Source organism: Lynx canadensis, chromosome B3 (genome assembly GCF_007474595.2).
Source record: "Lynx canadensis isolate LIC74 chromosome B3, mLynCan4.pri.v2, whole genome shotgun sequence".
NCBI lineage: Eukaryota > Metazoa > Chordata > Mammalia > Carnivora > Felidae > Lynx > Lynx canadensis.
The window spans coordinates 138,101,121-138,120,883 of NC_044308.2; the positions used below are offsets into that span (position 1 = coordinate 138,101,121).

The window sequence follows — 19,763 nt, forward strand, 5'->3', positions numbered from 1 at the left end:
TCACATGCAAGGACTGTCAAAAGCACAGACTCATCGTAAAGCCTAGTGTGAATACCAGCTAAGGTGCCAAGCCATGATGGCGCCCTGGCCCTTCCTGTGGGAAACCACTTGTCTAGGAATTTTCTGGGCCAATTCCTGAGCTTCTGCAGCCCTAGAAAGTATACACCAGGATGGAGTACTGTGACCCTCAGTAGACTGAAATCCCCACCCTGAAAGCTCTCCATCTGGGAAGCGTCATAGGTGAAGAATACCAGTGACACAGGCCAGAAATAGGTCTCATCCCAGACACAATGACAGCTGTGCCCCAAAACTGTGTGGTACTCATTGGCTTGCTGGCTTCTCTTGGGTATATTACTTATAGGACAAAGAAACGAAAGAGTCTAAACCCCGACCTTACTTTGAACTCCTATGTAAAGAAATAACAAAGATATAAAAGGGAAAAAAAAAACAAAATGAAGAATCTTCTCGGGAAATAACTCTTCTCTTACTTATTCCCCACAACTATTCTCTTATCTTCATAGGTTAAAGAGAAACCATCCCTTTATCTAAAACCTGGAGTTCCTGGGAGGTGACCTGTAAAGATAAGTTTCATATGACTTTACATTTTCCTTAATTTACATGTTGGTCTAAACACAGTCTTGGTACCATTAATACTGCAAAACACGGGTGATGTTTCTAATACCAAGAAAGAAGACGCCTAAGATATTTAAGGACATATCACCATGGGCCTGTGGCTGTGAGCTTAAAATATAAGATGCTCAATAAATATCTGGTCTAAAAAGCTAGTGAAAATTCTTTTTTTTACATTCTATTCTAAAGGACTTTTGAAATAGAAAAAACGGTCCTGTACCTGAGACTGTGTGTCTAAACAGGGCCAGATGACCCAGGCACTGAGGGAATAAACCAAGATCTTAAATGTGTGACGTTAAGGCAAAGTTGGTTATAACTCCTGGTCAGAGTTATGTTTTTAGATGTACAAAAATTAAAAATAAGAATAAAAGTTATACTATATAATATATAATAATACACATTATATAATACATTAATTATATTATATTATATGTATTTTATGTTATATATTATAGAATACATAACACTATAATACAGAACATATAATTATATAATTAAAAGGGCAATATTGAAACATTTAGCAAAACTCAAATGGGGTCTGAGGACTAGGTAGCGCCAAGTATCAATTTTCTCACTTTGATGGCTGAGTTACAATTATGTAGAAGAATGTCCTTGTTTGTGGGCAGTACACACCCAAGTGCTCAGAGAGCCTCAGGCCAGCAGCTCAGTCTCAAAGGATTCAGGAGAAAAAAAAAAAAGCTCTTTGTGCCATTTTCTGTTAAGCTGGAGAATATTTCAAAACTTTGATATTAACTTCAAAATAAAAATATACATATTCACAGCCAAATAAGGAGCAAAGAATTCACAGCCCGGAGAGCTTCGTTCGATATGTGACTTATAAGATCCACAAGGTAAGGGAACACTTCAGTATTTACAGAACTGTAGGCATCTGACAGCAGAAGTGGGCAGAGTGAGGCACGACAGAAATGCTCTTCGGCAACCCCCCATGTAACCCATCCTCAGAAGAACAGATACTCTCTAGCACCCCGATGGGAGCAGTCACCTGCCCCACGTGCCATGCTGACTGATGTCCCCCATATGCTGACTGCTGGCTCCTTGGGACTGCTCTCCAGCACACCGGAGAATGCTGCTCCCACCAGGCGAGCTCGACGTTCTGTGTATTCACCAAGTGTCACTGTGTCTGGCCTCAAATGTGCTCATCCCAGCTGTATTTATTGCTGTAAGTAGATTTTAATAAAATATTGTGCTAGCAGATGACTTTTAAGTATATAGACTGAAAAAATCTTAAAATCCAAGGATTTTGCACTCAGATTACTTTGAAACTGTTCAGAAATTAAAAACTGCAGACAAAACCTTTTGGGTTATACTTATGTAAATCCTCCAACCAAGGACTCATGTTAAAAAAAACAAACAAAAAACCTGGTCTTGTATTTAAAATGTGGTAAATGAACAGATTTATAAATTGAATTTGTTTAAGATGCATATTTCTGTTCTGATCTCCCAATTTAACCAACAGCCACCTGCTTGAGCAAATGCAGAAAGTGTAAGAAATGGACTAAGCCCTCTGACCTCTGGGCTGGACTTTGAACTAATCTTTCATTTTTCTGTCTCAGCCTTACACATCCGTGAGCTCTTAGTTATTTCGCAACTATAAAAGAATGGTTGAGAGATCAGTGGTTTCCAAACCTTAGATCATGTGTAAACCCCTAACAGCTAAAAGAAAAACCTGTAAAAGCCTTCTGATGTGTCTATAAATTATATGCTTCAATTTATACATTATGAATATTTTAAAGCAAATATATAAATTTTATAAGACTTTTTAAAAAGTTAAACAGAAGAACATTCTCTTCCTGCATCTCAATGGACTGTCCTATGAACCTATCTCATCATCAAGACAAGTGAACTTGGTGGATCTTTCTTGAACTTAAATTTTCTAAGATCAACAGTCTTGGTCACGGGTAGGCAATAAGGAGATCCAGAGCATATTATTAGTAACAGTTAAGGAATAAAGGGCCAGGGATATCTGATACCAAGTAAATGTACAGCAGAAACAAAGGTGGCGCTTCTGAAAATAAAATAATAAAATAAAATAGTAAAAATGAGAATAGCATGTTTACATATGGGAAGCTAGTGATGACAGACACTAAGAACATCTTTTTCTAGACCATCTTTCAGGTATGCTATAGAAGAGATTCCTTCAGTGTATAGGAACGAGGACAGTGACAAGAGGACTACTGAGTGCTTACTATATGCTAGGCAGTATTCTCAGAACTTTCCAAGTACTGTATCATCTAATCCTCTATACAACGCTTTGAGACAGGTATAAGTATCACCCACTTTTTTTTTTTTTTTTTTTTTTTTTATAGATGAGGAAACTGAGCTTGGGGAGGCCAGGTAAGCTAGGAAGGTCTTCAGAGGCTAGGATATTTCAACTCTAGAATCCCATTTACTTCAACATATTTGCTTGGTATGTATATTTAAGGATATTTATAATTAATTTAAACTGTTACATGCAAACTGACAAGTTTGAATTGTAGAATTCTAACAGGATGCTTTTTTAAACTCTGAAAAAAGATGCTCCTTACACAAAGATTCTAGGATTCTGACTCCACCCTAGCACCTGCTGGCCCTCCATCCAGGACCTCCCAACTCTTTTCATGTCACTGCACACACAGAAGACATATTTTCTCAGTACCCTGTGGTAAGGTGACAGAGAGCAGCCAGCTAACGACGGTGGAGGAAATAAACATTTCACACACAAGTAACCGAGTTACCAGGCACACCGGTTAGGAAACTCTGCTATGACAACAGCCCACTGTAACGTTAAGTTTCATAATCAACAGCACACAAGGTACCCAGAGACGGTAGATAATATTAAAGCAAGGAAAGAAAAGGGGGAAGTGGGGAAACAGGGAGACAGTGAGGCAGAAACGTCCAATCCCAAAGACTCAACTGAATGCGTTTAAACTCACCTATTATACAGCTTCTCATAAAAACTTTTATTAGGTAGTGTTATATGAGTGCTGGGTAATGTAAGTTCCAGCACATAGTGAGAATTGCTGATTGCTTTATCCTGAAACTCTGTCATTTCCACAGGGTCTCCTGGCATCACCATCTAAAATAGAATAGTTGGGTGCAAAAAAAGCATCAAATGACCATTTCGTATTTAGAATTAAGAGTAGCATCTTCTCGCCCTATCCATAGGACTTGGTATGTGAGCAAGTTAACAAACACATAATCACTTTTAACCAAGAAAGAAATAGGTATTATTCAGTCTTGGCGTTAAAAACCTAGTAAACGTAGTATACAAAGTACTTTTTAAAAATAAAGAATGAAAATGATTGGTACGTGATGGAGGATAATCCCTTCATTGCCTGCTCACTTTTATTTTACCTGCTCATTTTCAAACATGACTCTGCGAGAAGAAAAGGGAGATGGGGCTGGTCTTCGCAGATCACAAACATCCTTTAGGGAATGAGCACCTCCTTCCTCTTCTTCCTGATAGCGGCCATCACTCTCTTCTTCCTCGGCTGCTATCCTCTCCAAAATGGAATGCATGGCTGGCGGATTTATTTTCAGTACAATTCTGACAGCAAAGACAATTTAAAAACTCAAGGTCTCAGTGGAAACGGCAAAGCTTTAACTTTTCTGCACACTGACACAAAAACCACTGACAATAGCATTCAGCTTCTCTACAAAGTCTAGTTATTGACACGTAACCACTTCGGAGTGTGTTGTAACTTCGAAGTACAGAAGTAAATAAAACAGGGGCATTACCATTTTATACTTGGCTGACAGAAAAATCTGATCTTTTGAGGATACAAGGTGATCTGTAAATTTCACTAAGAGCCAACGAATTTTACCTAAGAAGTCTATTTAGTATCACGAAACCAAATGCTTCTGGGGTTCTGCTATCATGGAACACTTGCTTACCTAAGAGACCTTACATTCTAGAAACTGTTCAAATGGAAAAGGAGATAAGGGAATAACCTAGAACTGCGACGATGAAGTAATTCTTTCCTTCAGGAATTTCAATCATGAAAGGCTTGCAGGGTTGCCTTTGTATGGAAGCTACAAACTGGGAATAAAGGAGCTGATGCCCTCGGCCCCTCCCTTCCTCCTCCCTGCTCCTCACTAGTAAAGGATCTGCAGTCTGCCCTTCGACACCGACACCGCTGTGAGGAGGCCTGATGCCCTCAAGCAAAACAGCTGTCGTGCATCTATAACGGGTTTTCCCCTAAGTAGGTGGTGCCGGTTGGCTCTAGTGACGAACAGTGACCAATGTTTCCTAATTTTGATATTCTAATAGAAAATGTGCTTCCAAATTAACTGAAGTAGATCCATTTCTTATGCTGGAAACTCATACAGTAAACTGCTCATTACCAGGCACGAACTGATCACGCCTAAGAGCCTGCAAGGCCTGATATACTGGAGGCAGGTAAAAATGGCGCTAAAGAAAGACCGCTTTAATTCTCAGGTTTCAAATACTCAGTTTTCAATATAACAAAAAGTCATTATTTCAAGTAAATGACATCCTTTCAAACATATCAAAGCCCGCTATCAGGCCATTAAGTTAAATAATAATCTTGTTCCAATATCTACTGAGTAACAAGTGTGTTAAGGAATAATCAGTAGCCTATAATAAATATAATTATTTTATTAATTCTAAGAAATCCTGAAGTAATTTTTGACATCCACCTGTACACTAGAATCACCTGATGTAATTCTAGACTATCCTGATGCCCACGCTCCATCCCAAAATCTCAGGGTGGGGTCCATGAGTCAGTATCTTGTAAAAGCCCCCCAGATTTGTAAAACACTGTCACGGACTTTTTTTTTTTTTTTAATTTTTTTTTTTTCAACGTTTTTTATTTTATTTTTTTTTTTGGGACAGAGAGAGACAGAGCATGAACGGGGGAGGGGCAGAGAGAGAGGGAGACACAGAATCGGAAACAGGCTCCAGGCTCCGAGCCATCAGCCCAGAGCCTGACGCGGGGCTCGAACTCACTCACAGACTGCGAGATTGTCACGGACTTTTTTTGAAAAAAAGAGATCACGGACTAGAAGATTCATCTGACGACTAACCAAATGATGCCGCATGACTCTTCGCCTGTAGCCCTGAATGATTTTTAAAACAGTTAAGGATTCTTCTGTCCCTCTACTTAAACTGGGTAACTTGAGACCAGGGAATACACTTTAAACTTCATCTCTCACAATAAAAACAGACACCTTTCATCATGGAGTAATACACTCAATATGGATTTTTATTCTATTATTTTTTTTTTAACATTTATTTGTTTTTGAGACAGAGAGAGACAGAGCATGAACAGGGGAGGGGCAGAGAAAGAGGGAGACACATTCTGAAACAGGCTCCAGGCTCTAAGCTGTCAGCACAGAGCCTGACGCGGGGCTCGAACTCACGGACCGTGAGATCATGACCTGAGCCAAAGTCGGACGCTTAAGCGACCAAGCCACCCAGGCGCCCCTCAGTATGGATTTTTAAATTGATTTTGTCCATCTTCCTCTGAGTTCTCGCATTAAGGGAGAGTATTTTTAAATTCATAGCCAAAATGTCAATTAAAAGTGCTACAGCAATTTATTCTAGAAACAATAGTCTCACTAAATGTCTATCATATACATCTGGTACTCACCGTGGCCAGTCAAAGTCATCTGATGATGCTGTATCTCCATCTACCCCACTAGACACATGGAAAAACTTAACAGATGATTCTCCTTTATCTTCCTGGAATGACCCTAATAAAACAAGACTGATTCACTAAAATGCATTTCTTTTCAAGTGCTAAGAGTAAAAGTAGTTTCCTCCTTACATAAGCAAAGGTCCTCTGGATGAGGGACACAGTGCAACATTAAGTTGTACAGCACTTATTCTTTTGTCCCTGTTTCATGGGTACATGTGGGGAGACAGGATGAGCAGATGAACTAAAGATGATGTTTTCTGCCCAAACTCAAATTCTTAAGGCACCAAGTTGAATGTGTAAGGTACATAATCATGACAGTAAATACAGCAGGTGCCACTTAGTGAGTGTCACTCAATGATTATTCTACACAAAAGTTTATGCAGCTCATCTAGGAACACAAGGATAATAACTATATTTCTTAAACGCTTTGTACCAAGCATTGTAAGAATTCCCTCCGTTCACAATAACCAATGCGTGATTTTTCAGTCCATTTTACAAAGAATGACTTTCCTCCAGAATACTGTTTCCTACCACTGTCGATTAGATCAGATAACGCCTAAAGGCCCTGTAATGAAGTCATAATTAGCAAATCAACTGTAAATATCTGTAAAGATGTGTAAAACTCAGAACAAGGGAAAAGAGACTTTACAACATTCCCCTGTAGAAAAGTACTTTAACGAAGTGAATAATCATGCTTAGTAACTAAAACAAAAAAATAATTGTATCCCATATTGGTATACAACACTGGAAAAAAGCCATTCCTCTTGTTTTCTAACGGTGTCTAATGTTACTAATGTTGCGGACTGTCAGACTTTTTCATGTTTGTTTCAGTAGCGGTTATTTCTGGTCTGGCTCTTACAGGCACGTTCAATCTTACCAACTAGTTCTCTAAAGGTAAGTTCCAATTTAATCTGTTCTGGGGTTGATCCTCCTATAAATTCAGTCTTAAATTCTAGATCTGTGAATGCTAAATGAAGGATCTCCTTCTGAAGCGACTTCTTGAACCACGGTCCTCTTTCCTGATCTGACCGAAGATCGGGTATCGGGAAGCGGACAGAAAGGTTTAATGCCGGTGTGGCAACCTGGACTGATATCCGACAATTTGCAGGACTGTGTGAATCATCCAGAAATACTTCGGTGAAAGCCTTGTGCTAAAACACAAAATATCAAAAATACGCCAAAATGTCAAATTAAGTAAAGAAGCACAAACGATGTTAGTATTCAACAATATGTATAATCACTACTTCCTCATTCAGTATAAAGCATTAAAATAAAATTCAAATTAACTACTACCATGTTAATTTAGAGTAATGGAATTTTATAATGTAACAGCTATTGACAAAATTCCAAATTACTGGCAAAAGTTAAATCCTCATATCAAATCAGTCAAAATAAAAACTGAACCAAAGACACAGGTGCTATAGATGCACACATATATTAGTACAGACTAAAAAAGGACAGTGTGTAAAGTAGGTTATCAGTAAGTCCAATACAGTTAAAAATCAACTTAACTTCCAATACGAAGAATCTGTCTACCACTATGCTACTTCAAAGGCTCAATGTGAAATTAGATACATTGAGCCAAATGCAAAGGCCCATCCATCCCTGACTCAATTCTGTATTTCCAGGCCGAAGCCCAGAGCCTGGCACAGTGTAAGTTCTAAATATTCACCAGATGACTCACTCTGAGCTCCCATCCAACCCAAGTGTATAAGCCCATCAAATGGCTCTTAGAAACCAAGACATGTATGTACCCTTTACTCAAAATCATGTTACAACAAAAGTATCAAAGAACATGCCCTTCAGATAAAAGTCTGTTTTTTTTGGTTTTTTTTCCTAAAATGCATTGAAGCTTATAAAGCTTTAGTCCAGGGGTGCCTGGGTCGCTCAGTCAGTTGAGCATCCAACTTCGGCTCAGGTCATGACCTTGTGGTTTTTGAGTTCAAGTCCCACATCGGGCTCTGTGCTGACAGCCCAGAGCCTGGATCCCACTTCGGATTCTGTGTCTCCCTCTCTCTGTTCCTCCCCCACTTGCATTTCTGTCTCGCTGTCTCTCAAAAATAAAGAATAAAAAAAAAAAAAAAAGCTTTAGTCCAGACTACACTGCAGGTGAGACCACTCCCCCCTACTTCTAGTCTAACCTCCCAGATTAGAAAGTCCCCTTCTTACCCTAGACTTGGATTTTTTTTTTAATTTTTTTTTTAATGTTTATTTATTTTTGAGACAGAGAGAGACAGAGCATGAATGGGGGAGGGGCAGAGAGAGAGGGAGACACAATCGGAAGCAGGCTCCAGGCTCTGAGCCATCAGCCCAGAGCCTGATGCAGGGCTCGAACTCACGAACCGTGAGATTGTGACCTGAGCCGAAGTTGGACGCTCAACCGAATGAGCCACCCAGGCGCCCCTAGACTTGGATTTTTAACACACCTATCCTTTCTCTCCCCTATTGGACTTTGTAATACTAACCCCTATTCTCAGCAAAAATAACCCAAGAGATTAAGCCATCATCTTGGTACATCTACAGCCAACAGTAAACACGCACACTAGCCCCACAGAACTTCAAATAATTAGCAATTGGTGACAACAAAAATTAAAGAACGCTGATTTAATGCGAATGCCCACCACTAACTGAGGGAGAAACAAGTAAGTAGAAAAATAGCTTTTCCCTTTTCTTTTTAAACCAAAGTTGTCTATATCTGTTCCCGGTCCTTATAGCACCCGAATTCCAGCCCCAAAATTCCTAACGGATTTCTTGCAAATCTGACTTACTTGCTTAGAAACCAAGCACCAGACAGATCTAAGTAAAGGTGACCTAATGCGATGCCCAATAACCCAATACTATAAATTAAATTCCCACCTTCACAAGTGTATCTTTCATCATACGGGCTACATTTTACAGTAGACCAAGTAGTTTGCTAAATGCGTGAATGAGTTTTGCACAGATATTGTAATTGAAATTTATAAAATTTGGGCAAACACAGAAAAGGAAAGGGAATCTAATGCCATACTCTAACATAATCAATGCTACCAACTGGTTCAGTTCTATCCATTCTTTTTCTATACCTCAAGTTTATTTACACAGTGGTCACAAAAGTTTATGTGGAGTAACACGTTCCACTTTTAATACTCCTTCATGAGCTTTCTTCATGTGGCCCGTCTTTATAACCATCATTCAAAATGGCCACGAAAGTATTTGACTCCATATATTAGCAAAGTGTATTCAGCTGGTCTATCACCTAGGCATTAAAGTCTTCATTTTTCATTATTATGAATGATGCTGTTTTAATAATAGGTGCTATTTAAGCTATTAAGAATACTTAAGCCCAGAAATGATCCCAATAAGCCCATTAGCTAGCTATACTTACGATTAGTATTTGCAATGTTCTGAATACTTACCAGACTAATAGGTTTATTGTAGGACGTATACATGTGAGATGCCATCATTTCCACTGTAGTAAGTTTCTGTGGTTGAAGCAAGGAATTTAATCTGTCCACAATACTGATATCCAGCTCGCAGAACACTGGACTTAACTTAATTTGTAATTCTGCCTTCTGAGGAACAGAACTAAGTCTTGCTTGATTACCCTTAAAAAAAAAAAAAAAAGGAAAACATTAATATAACCACTAATACCACAAAATGAAGTAAAAACCTTATGACTGTGACAAAATACATATCAAATGAAAATTTACAGGTGGTAATCACATAAAAAGGCCTCTTACCTGGGGTCCTTTATTCTCAGAATGCTTATAATGAAGCTGAAGACACACAGGGAGATGGGAATCAGTCCGCTCTTTGGAATGAAACATTAAAAGCTTACAAAGAAAGACAAAGATAAATTAAATGTAAGATATTAAACTATCATTAATTTCATGAATTAACAGAGGTGCTAATATAATAGTGGGAAAAGCTTAAGCTTTTTGAAGTCAAGAAAGAGGAGTTTACATTTCATTTTGGGCTCTTACAAGCAGCGTGAATCCTAGACAAGTTAGTTCACTACTGGGATACTTAGGATATTATCTGCAAAATGTACCTGAGAATTCAAGTAAATTAATGCCCAAGAAAGTACTCTGAAAATAAAATAACGTACAAAGTAACAACAATAAATGTTATCATGAATAACTTTGAAAAGTTTCTCTAGAACAGGTTTTAGAATTGGAAAAAAAAAAAAATCAGACTACTAATAAATGAACAAAAGACATTTTGCTGGTATTAAACAGTGCTTCTTAGCACACTGCAGGCATTCAGTATTTGTTGAATGGCAGAAATCTTCTGAAATTAATGGTACTTGGAAAGTTAGTGAAATGAAATCATCAGTCTCATAATCTGTCTGCCACTTTAAAACAAGTCAACTCTAAATTAAAAGGTCTAGGGGCGCCTGGGTGGCGCAGTCGTTTAAGCGTCCGACTTCAGCCAGGTCACGATCTCGCGGTCCATGAGTTCGAGCCCCGCGTCGGGCTCTGGGCTGATGGCTCAGAGCCTGGAGCCTGTTTCCGATTCTGTGTCTCCCTCTCTCTCTGCCCCTCCCCCGTTCATGCTCTGTCTCTCTCTGTCCCAAAAATAAAAATAAAACGTTGAAAAATTAAATTAAAAGGTCTAGCAGACTCTTACAATGACCTTGACTGCCGTACATTAAAATGTTCAACAGGGACACCTGGGTGGCTCAGTCGATTAAGCATCTGACTCTTGGTTTCAGCTCAGGTTACGATCTCACAGTTTGGGAGACTGAGCCCTATGCATTGTCCGCATGGAGCCTGCTTCAGATGCTCTCCCTCCTCTCTCTCTGCCCCTCCCCTGCTCGTGCTCTCTCACCCTCTCTCTCAAACTTTAAGGGAAAAAAAAAGGAAGAATCTAAAGAAAAAGTATCTAGCATTTACCTCTGTGTAGTGAGGAGGAACAGAATGAAAATCAGTTGGAAACAGGCACTCCAAAAGTTCCATTTGCCCAATGGACATATCCGTACTAAAGTATCGGGAAGCTGATCTTTGTCTTTGTTCATAGGACACTTTGATGCCAGTACCTATAAATCTATTATAAAAAATGAAGCATTTAAGAGTATTCATGTACTTCTAGATTAACCAATGTGTTAAAGAAGAGTACACAAGTGTTGTTAAAGCACAATTATCCACCTATCCTGACAAGTTCAAGTTGTTAGTGATAACTAATATTCCTAAGGGTATTAACCAGCAAGACTGCTTCAAATTTCCCATTCCCTGACATAAGAAAGCAGTTCCATCATCAGGAAATTATCCAGGATATATTTATTTCCCAACACTGACCTTTGTTCTTTGACATTTTAAAATTTACACTGCAGTGGACAAAAACTTTCATATCTGTAAAATATACGTAATAGATTCTTAAAACTGTCTAAAAGCCTCATGCAATATTTTTAAAACTTCAGTCAGTGGATCTCAAGTGTAAGCTCGTTTCCAGTTGTTGCTGCTTTTCTTATATTTCCTACTGGCATATATTTGAAACCCTGTCAAAAATGGGGGTGGGGAGAGGTTTTTACAATTTTATTATAAATACTATGGTCCTCACCATAGAGTTTCTTTTGCTATGTATAAAAACTACTCTGTATAGTAACTGTTAATACTTAAAGTTAAAATAAAAGGCCAAACTGTTTTCTAAAAATACTAATGTATGTGCCTAAACTATCATTTACAATATGAAAGATCACTTTGTGAAACAATATTTACATATTAAGAATATCATACTTACAAATTTAATCATCTCCTCACCTAGTAGGACTCAACTCATGAAAAGATCATTGGCTATTTGGACGGCTTTAATTTTTTAAAGCAGAAGTTGAAAGTGCAGGATCCAGGCTCAAGATTAGCCTTGGTGCTGTCCCCCTCCCCACGGCAGAGGACTGGGGCACATCCCTTCTCATGAACTCACTCCACTCCTACCACCACTGCCATCTCTGCTGAGCCCCTGACAGTAGGAACTATTTTTAGGATTATAATGGTGTCACTATTTTAACTGGCCAAATGTGGTCAAAAAAACTTGTCAAGAGCAGAGAAAACTCCAGATTATCTCAATCTTCTATGTGAATTGTTTCACGTGGCAACTAACCTGAACGAGAGATTCTATGGTAAGCATGTCTGCAGCACTGAAAGAAACCTCACTCATTCCCTCGTTTCCAAGTAAAATGGGAATTAGAAAAACAAATGGTGATAGGTAGACACAAAAGCCCACATCATCCGGTTCTTTTCCAAGGAGCATTAATAAATACGAGAGAATTTACCTAAGGTGATCGTGTTTGCAAGCTTCGGCAAATACTGCTCGGAAAGACTTCAAATCATCTGCTGAAAATCTTGCTGGGTCAATCTTTTCTATGCAAGTAAAAAAAGCTATCGCCAAAGGTGTCAATGGATTAAGGTTCAATGACGTTTCAGGTGGAGACAAAGGATCGATGTGAAGCACAGAGATGGAGAAGGTTCCCACAGCTAGTCTAAAAATAAGTTCAGGCCTGGATTCATCCACTGAAACAGATCTAGATGGGAGAGCTGGAACACATGGGTTAAAATGAGATACATAAAATACTTAAAAATAATCCATTATATCAAAATTATAAAACATTTACTCGTGTTAGTTTAAAAATTTTTTTCAATGTTTATTTATTTTTTGAGAGACAGAGAGTGGGGGAGGGGCAGAGATAGTAGGAGACACAGAATCCAAAGCAGGTTCCAGTCTCTGAACTGTCAGCACAGAGCCCGAATGCGGGGCTCAAACTCACAAACCATGAGATCATGACCTGAGCTGAAGTCGGACGCTTAACCGACTGAGCCACCCAGGCTCCCCTACTTGTGTTAGTTTTAAAAAACAGGTGATCACACGACAGTTTGAATGATATTTGATGTTAAACAAGATAAACTGTTAACTCTCTGCATTTTATATCCTGGATCCTTGACACACATATGGAGATGTCTGGCTGGCTCAGTCGGTAGAGCACAGGACTCAATCTCAGGTTTATGAGTTCAAGCCTCACGCTGCGCAGAGATTAAATAAATAAAACTTAAAAAAAACAACAACAATGGGGAGTCTGGGTGTCTCAGTCCGTTAAGCAGCTGGCTCTTGATCCTGGCTCAGGTTATGACCTCACAGTTGTGAGACTGAGCCTGGCATCAGGCTCAGTGGAGCCTGCTTGGGATTCTCTCTTCTCTCTCTCTCTGCTCCACCCTTGCTCGTGCTCTAATAAATAAATCTTAAAAAAAAAAAAAAAAAAGTACACACACATGGAAACAAAACTTTTGCAGTGATAAAACTGTATTGGAAAAGTCACAGATCAACCACAAGTTGCTCAAATTTTCCTGTAAGCCTCGTGTCTATTTCAAACCTGAGGTTCTCTTTCAAGAAAAGCGTCAGATGGTGGGTGAGACGCCTAAGCTGCGATAATAATATGAAACTTACACGCACTTTTTAATAAAAATATTTAAATACACAAAGACTACAAAGTTCACATTTTCTTTCTAAATTTGGTTAAATGGCCTAGATCAAAAGAAAATCTTCTGAAGGGAAAGAAAAGCAGTGGCAGAATGGCATTTTCAAGAAAGAAACAATGTGTTTTAATTTTTAAATTTTTTAAAATTCTAGTGGCACTATCAACAAATGTCTTATGCTACGTACAAGTTTTCTGTAAAGCTGGTGGGGGCGCCAGGTTGGATGGCAATGCTGACCCTCTTACTGGCTGTTCTTTATGATGATCAAGGAAATCTCCCCACGTTGGCTGAAGCTGTAAAAAAAATTTTTTTTAATCACATGAATAAAGCGTAGAATTTTAGAAGCCACTTTTCAAGCCGAGAGTAACAATTAAATAATACTTTACCACAGTAGCACTTAATGGAGATCCTGCTGGAGTATTTGTATATGTACTAGTTAACGACAACTCAAGGTCAACATTTGGAGGGTCTCCAAGGGGTGGAAGAGAAGAGAGACTATGGGACATGTCCATATCAGCCATGGAGAAGAAAACTTCTTCTTCTAGAGAGAATTAAACCTTGTCAATTGTGTAATTCATGTCTTTATAGTAAGTTAACACGTATTAATGTCATATTCTTCCTTCAGATTATCTGCAGTACGGCGATGCCCTAAAGTTTACATTACTTCCAGTAGGGTACTTTATTTGGATCCAAGATATAAATGGCATAATAAAAACTCGACCAAATACAAGTTAACAAAGTTATGCTATCCTACTGGGGAACTTGTTTTGTGGTTTTTTGTTTTTTTTCCAAATATATGACATGTACTACATGGTATATTTTTAGGTGTCATGTGACAGTTTGGGAGTTAAAACCCAACTTTAAAATAGTATGAAGATCTTGCGATATCTGGTTTCATATGGATACAGCTTTTTCTTTAAAAACAAACCTGAATATATCATTTAGAATTCTATTTACCTTTCACTTTCTTCTTTCTGGAGGTTGTTTCACCCTGAGGCGAATGAAGTTTGTTATGGCCAAAATTGCTTGAATACACTTTAATTTCTTAGTTTTTAATTTATTTAGTTCAACATTCTGTATTTAAAGTGATTCTTATTATTTAAGGTATTAGTGCTTAAATAAACATTGTAAAACACCTGTAAATGCCAGGTTTAGTTGGTAAAGACTATATTTACATATAATTGATAGAAGAGTAGAGAAAGGTTCCTAAAGGGATCTGCCATAAATCATTATACAAGTATGTAAGAATTTGACAAAATGAATAATTATCCCCAATTTATCTTTTGTGTATGCATTTTTGTGAATTGACTATCCTTAGAATAAAAAAAAACAGAATAAATCATGACTTATGAAACAAGATTACACAATCAAAAAAAAAGGTCCATGTGCCAGTGCATCACTGTAATTAATGACATGGTTAGATCAACTTACTAACTGAAACCTTCTTATAGCACAGCTCTTTTGTTCTTTCATTACTAAACTCCATTCACAACAGCCAAATTGTTTACTCTGCTCTTTGATGACATTGTAGGAATCTAGTGTCAACGGTTTTAGTTGCTTACCACGGCTAGAAGGTGTCCGAGCAGATTCTGTCTCATAAAAGCTTTGCTCTGAAGATACACCCACGGAGAGAGAATCTTTTCTCAAATAATACCGGTTTAATTCCATCTGAATTCGATATTCGTCTTCCTGCTGCATAGGTCGGTTTTTTCTATCTTTATTACCTAATCCTATTTTGCTAGAATTTTCTGGAAGTATAGAAAGGAAAGCAAAACAGTAATTAAATCTGGAGTTAATCATCTCTCTCCCAAAACCCACTTGTTCAATACTAACAGCAACTTCATGCCAGTCAATTCAGAACTACCACTATTTAATATTAATCAGAAACCTATGCAGTAGTTTTAAGCAGCTAGCTAGAAATCATAGAATCTTTGATCTTAACTAAAAAATTTCAAAGTTAAAAATAATAACAGAGTAACCCGTTGCCATACTTGCCTGGTCCGGCAATAGCTGCTAACATATCCAAAAGCAAGTGCACCTGCCTCGGTGACAGGAATAGGTGAATAGAGTCTATCTGTCCATCAATATCCAACTTCAAAACAAAAAACAAAAACAAAACCACTCAGGATAAACACTCTTAAAACCTCATCACCACAAATCCCAGTATACTTTAATGCACGGAGATCAATACAGATTAGTCAGTCTTAAATTCTTTTACCTAAGATTCCATCCACGAATTCACACAATCTAAATAAAAAGACTTACAGGCCATCAAACTGTTGTTCTAAGAGGGGAAATCGTCCCGAGAAATTCCATGTTGGCAAGTCCAACGTCACACTTTTTGTCTCTGTAAGCTTACTATAGAGTATTTAAGGTATTTGAGGCCTTAAGACACAGCCACTAAGAAAGAATATCAAGTTAGTAGTACAGTTTTCCTTCCCAGCAGGACTTCAAGACTCGAGTCATAATCCTCAAAGCTGGAGTCACACCAATAGCAAATAAAGTTGGCTTTCCCAAGTTTGCCCACTTGCTAGCACAGCACTTGGGGACACTTGCCTATCAGCAGCGTGCCCTCCAGATGCCCCGTATTCCACAAAGCCCACTCCCCGCTAGGTAGGAAAGCATAAGCCACAGCAGAGATGCCAATGGAGTTGGGCGATCAGGTGAACTGCCTTGCTCTTTTCCAAGTCTTTGTCCAATTTTCCTCCTAGAAATAAGAGCCCACCCAGTCCCGTCTTGATTCCCGTGGAGTATATTCTGACAAAAACAATTACTCCACTCTCTACACCACATTCTAAAAAGTTGAATATGCTATGGCCGCCTTACTTTTCATTCACCTCCTCTTAGTCCTAATGCTAACACTCCCATTATCTTTATGCCATTTTGCAATTTAAAAGGAATTCAATTAATAAAATACATTTATATTTGGAAAATGGCACCTTCCCCAGGGGAAAAAACAAATTTCCTCTGATTCTAAAAACAAAAAATATTGTATTATATAGTAACTCCGAGAAATGTCCATGATCTGAGAATATAACAACATTCTCCAATAATAACAATCATCACTATCACTTTTTGTTTTTGCTTTTTTAAGTGCTGGGGCACTATGCCCCAACCAGCATGGGATTCTCTCTCTCTGCCCCTCCCCCACTCATGCTTTTTCTCTCTCTCCGAATAAACAAACTTTAGCAAAAATTAAAAAATAAAGTCAAATAATTTCAAACTCAATATGACACAGTAACTGAAATGAAATCTCTATAAATTCAATACATACAAGTCCTCTATGTTCTTATATAGCACATTCCTGAAAGTACGTGCTAAAACTGAGTATGTGAACCATAAGGCTTACACACTATTTGGGGTGGGTACCAGTCTCAGAGAACTAAAATAAATAAATAAATAATAAAATAACATAAAATATCTTTCATAACATTTTGAACACACAGTTGAAAGACGTGGGTCTAATGAACATCAGAGGGACTAAAGATCGGGCACTTTGAGCACCCCTAACCAATGCCATCTTTGTCTACACTGTATTGTTCATGAGATTTACATTTCTCAATGCTAACATCTAGAACTTTTATTTCTCCATTTAGTCTTCATTTTCATTAAATAAGAACAATATGTACTCAAAAATCAAGTTACTACCGCAAAAACAATTACCATATAGGTGAGGAGAGTAAGATCCCCAAATATCACACACTGGCTGGCAATCATACCCTCATGCAGTGATTCCAGGTGTTATTTGTCACCTAATACACAGATGTCCAAAAGCAACATCGAAAAGGCACTTATGCAAATCAACACATAGTGTGCAAAAGTCTGGGTCTGCTCAAAGATCAAGTATATAAATGCTGAAAACTATATTTAATCAAAACAGAACTATAAAAGTTACTATCGTTCTCCCTTCTTAGAGAAAGAGTAAATGCACCCCCCCAACCCCGCCCAGAGGCAGGAGTGTGTTAGTTTCCCAAGGATTTTAGCACATCGGGGGATTCCCTGAGGGTTTAAACACACCTATAGCTTTCTCATGTTATTTTATGAAGAGGCTTTTAAGAACTGGAGAAAGGAGGTCCTAGCACCTAGGGTAGGACAGAGCACTAAACGAAGGAGAGGGAGTCCTCAGAAATAGGAAGGCTGAGGTTCTGATGATCCCCTTCCCCTGCCTCCACCTCTAGCCAGGAGTGCCAACCCAAGGACGGGTTGCTGGAGATCCTTCAATCCTCTGAAAATCCTACGTGCATTCACGTGCACTCAGTTGCTCCCTCTCCCATGCCCCTCCCCCCAGCAATCTCTATAGCTCTCATTATACGCTGTATTAAGGCGAAGACAGTATTCCACTCTTCTTTGCATCTCCCCGAGAAGTTGCACAGGGCCTGGCACACAGCACTCAAACACCTACAGCTAGTTAGCACAGTGAGTAAAATGACTAAATCCTGACATCTTCTTAATTTAAACTACATTTTACACAGATTATATAGCAAATTAGTTTTCAAAGTTTGAAAATAACACGCCACAAATACGTTTTTAACCAGCTACACAAACACAAGCTTCCTGATTCCCCAGCAGACCGCCCAATACTGCTCCCTACAAAACAGGTGTTGTCTTTACAAGCTCTACAAAAGCCATGAGTTACCATGGGGGGGGGGGGGGAATCAATCTCTTTTCATAAATATTCCACAACATAAAAACAGTCATTCTGTTCAAAATGCACAAAGGTGGGCATTTTTACATGCATACAATTAAGCACCTTCTACAGTCAACTTCTTGCTTTCCAAATCTCTTCTCCTAAACTTACTTTTGTGATAACAGATTCCTTAATAAATTGCTAGTTTCTGAACTAACGAATGTTTCTGAACCGCTCGAGTGCAGGAAAGTGAGTGTAGGAGACAGTGCTAAACCCAAGCAGCAGCAGAAGGGCAAAGGCAGTCCTCACGTGAGCCTTAAGACGGGAGGACAGAGGCCCCAGCGGAGAGTAAGAACGCTGACTCCAGGAGAGTGGGCACCCTAGTTACAGAACAATCCAGTGACCAATCGGTGAGACCACTGCACAGATTAAAGAATGCTTGTACTTTTGTTTTGTTTTACTATAGAAAATAAAACACTTACCTTAGCTCCAGGCAGTACTTCATTCTGTTTCAACGTGAGACTCAACTCCAACCTACCGATCAGCCCTCCAATCTGCACTGGGTCAGAGGGTGCCATCTCTGGTAAATTTCTAGTTAGTTGTGGGTGTGGCTCATAGACAATTTTGGGATTCCAGCTAGGTGACAGCTTTGGCTCAGTTTCCTACAATGAGGCAATAAGAATAAAATAATTCTTGGGAATGCAAGCTGGTGCAGCCACTCTGGAAAACAGTATGGAGGTTCCTCAAAAAACTAAAACTAAAACTACCCTAACGAACCAGCAATTGCACTACTAGGCATTTATCCAAGGGATACAGGTGTGATGCTTCAAAGGGACACAGGCACCCCCACGTTTATAGCAGCCCTATTGACAATAGCCAAAGTCTGGAAAGAGCCCAAATGTCCACCTATGGATGGATGGATGGATGGATAAAGAAGATGTGGTATATATATATATACAACAGAGTATTACTCGGCCATCAAAAAGAATGAAATCTTGCCATTTGCAACTACGTGGATGGAACTGGAGGGTATTATGCTAAGTGAAATTAGTCAGAGAAAAACAAAAATCATACGACTTCACTAATATGAAGACTTTAAGAGACAAAAGAGATGAACATAAGGGAAGGGAAACAAAAACAATATAAAAACAGGGAGGGGGACAAAGCATAAGAGACTCATAAATATGGAGAACAAACTGAGGGTTTCTGGAGGGGTTGTGGGAGGGGGAATGGGCTAAATGGGGAAGGGGCACTAAGGAATCTACTCCTGAAATCATTGTTTCACTAGATGCTAACTAATTTGGATGTAAGTTTTAAAAAACAAAAAATAAAATTAAAGAAAAGAATAAAGTAATTCTTTAAAATACCTTAGTGTAAATAAACTGAAATGCAAAATACAAATGT

The 19,763-nt window shown here is 38.6% G+C and overlaps 1 protein-coding gene across 5 annotated transcripts in view; it reads right to left on the bottom strand.

Moving 5' to 3' along the window:
- Positions 1 to 19,763, bottom strand: part of ATG2B (autophagy related 2B) — a 74,038-nt gene that overhangs the window by 34,823 nt on the left and 19,452 nt on the right. For 4 of the 5 annotated variants that reach the window (XM_030319915.1, XM_030319916.1, XM_030319913.1 and 1 more), the window contains exons 6-18: positions 18,842 to 19,021; positions 15,728 to 15,824; positions 15,295 to 15,480; positions 14,119 to 14,273; positions 13,920 to 14,025; positions 12,538 to 12,799; positions 11,165 to 11,315; positions 10,010 to 10,102; positions 9,686 to 9,874; positions 7,168 to 7,441; positions 6,243 to 6,345; positions 3,985 to 4,177; positions 3,564 to 3,706 (exon numbers count right to left, since the gene is read on the bottom strand). In XM_030319915.1, the coding sequence (XP_030175775.1) occupies positions 3,564 to 3,706; positions 3,985 to 4,177; positions 6,243 to 6,345; positions 7,168 to 7,441; positions 9,686 to 9,874; positions 10,010 to 10,102; positions 11,165 to 11,315; positions 12,538 to 12,799; positions 13,920 to 14,025; positions 14,119 to 14,273; positions 15,295 to 15,480; positions 15,728 to 15,824; positions 18,842 to 19,021 (2,132 nt within the window). The remainder of the gene's footprint in view (positions 1 to 3,563; positions 3,707 to 3,984; positions 4,178 to 6,242; positions 6,346 to 7,167; positions 7,442 to 9,685; positions 9,875 to 10,009; positions 10,103 to 11,164; positions 11,316 to 12,537; positions 12,800 to 13,919; positions 14,026 to 14,118; positions 14,274 to 15,294; positions 15,481 to 15,727; positions 15,825 to 18,841; positions 19,022 to 19,763) is intronic. The other variant, XM_030319914.1, reaches the window with a different exon arrangement.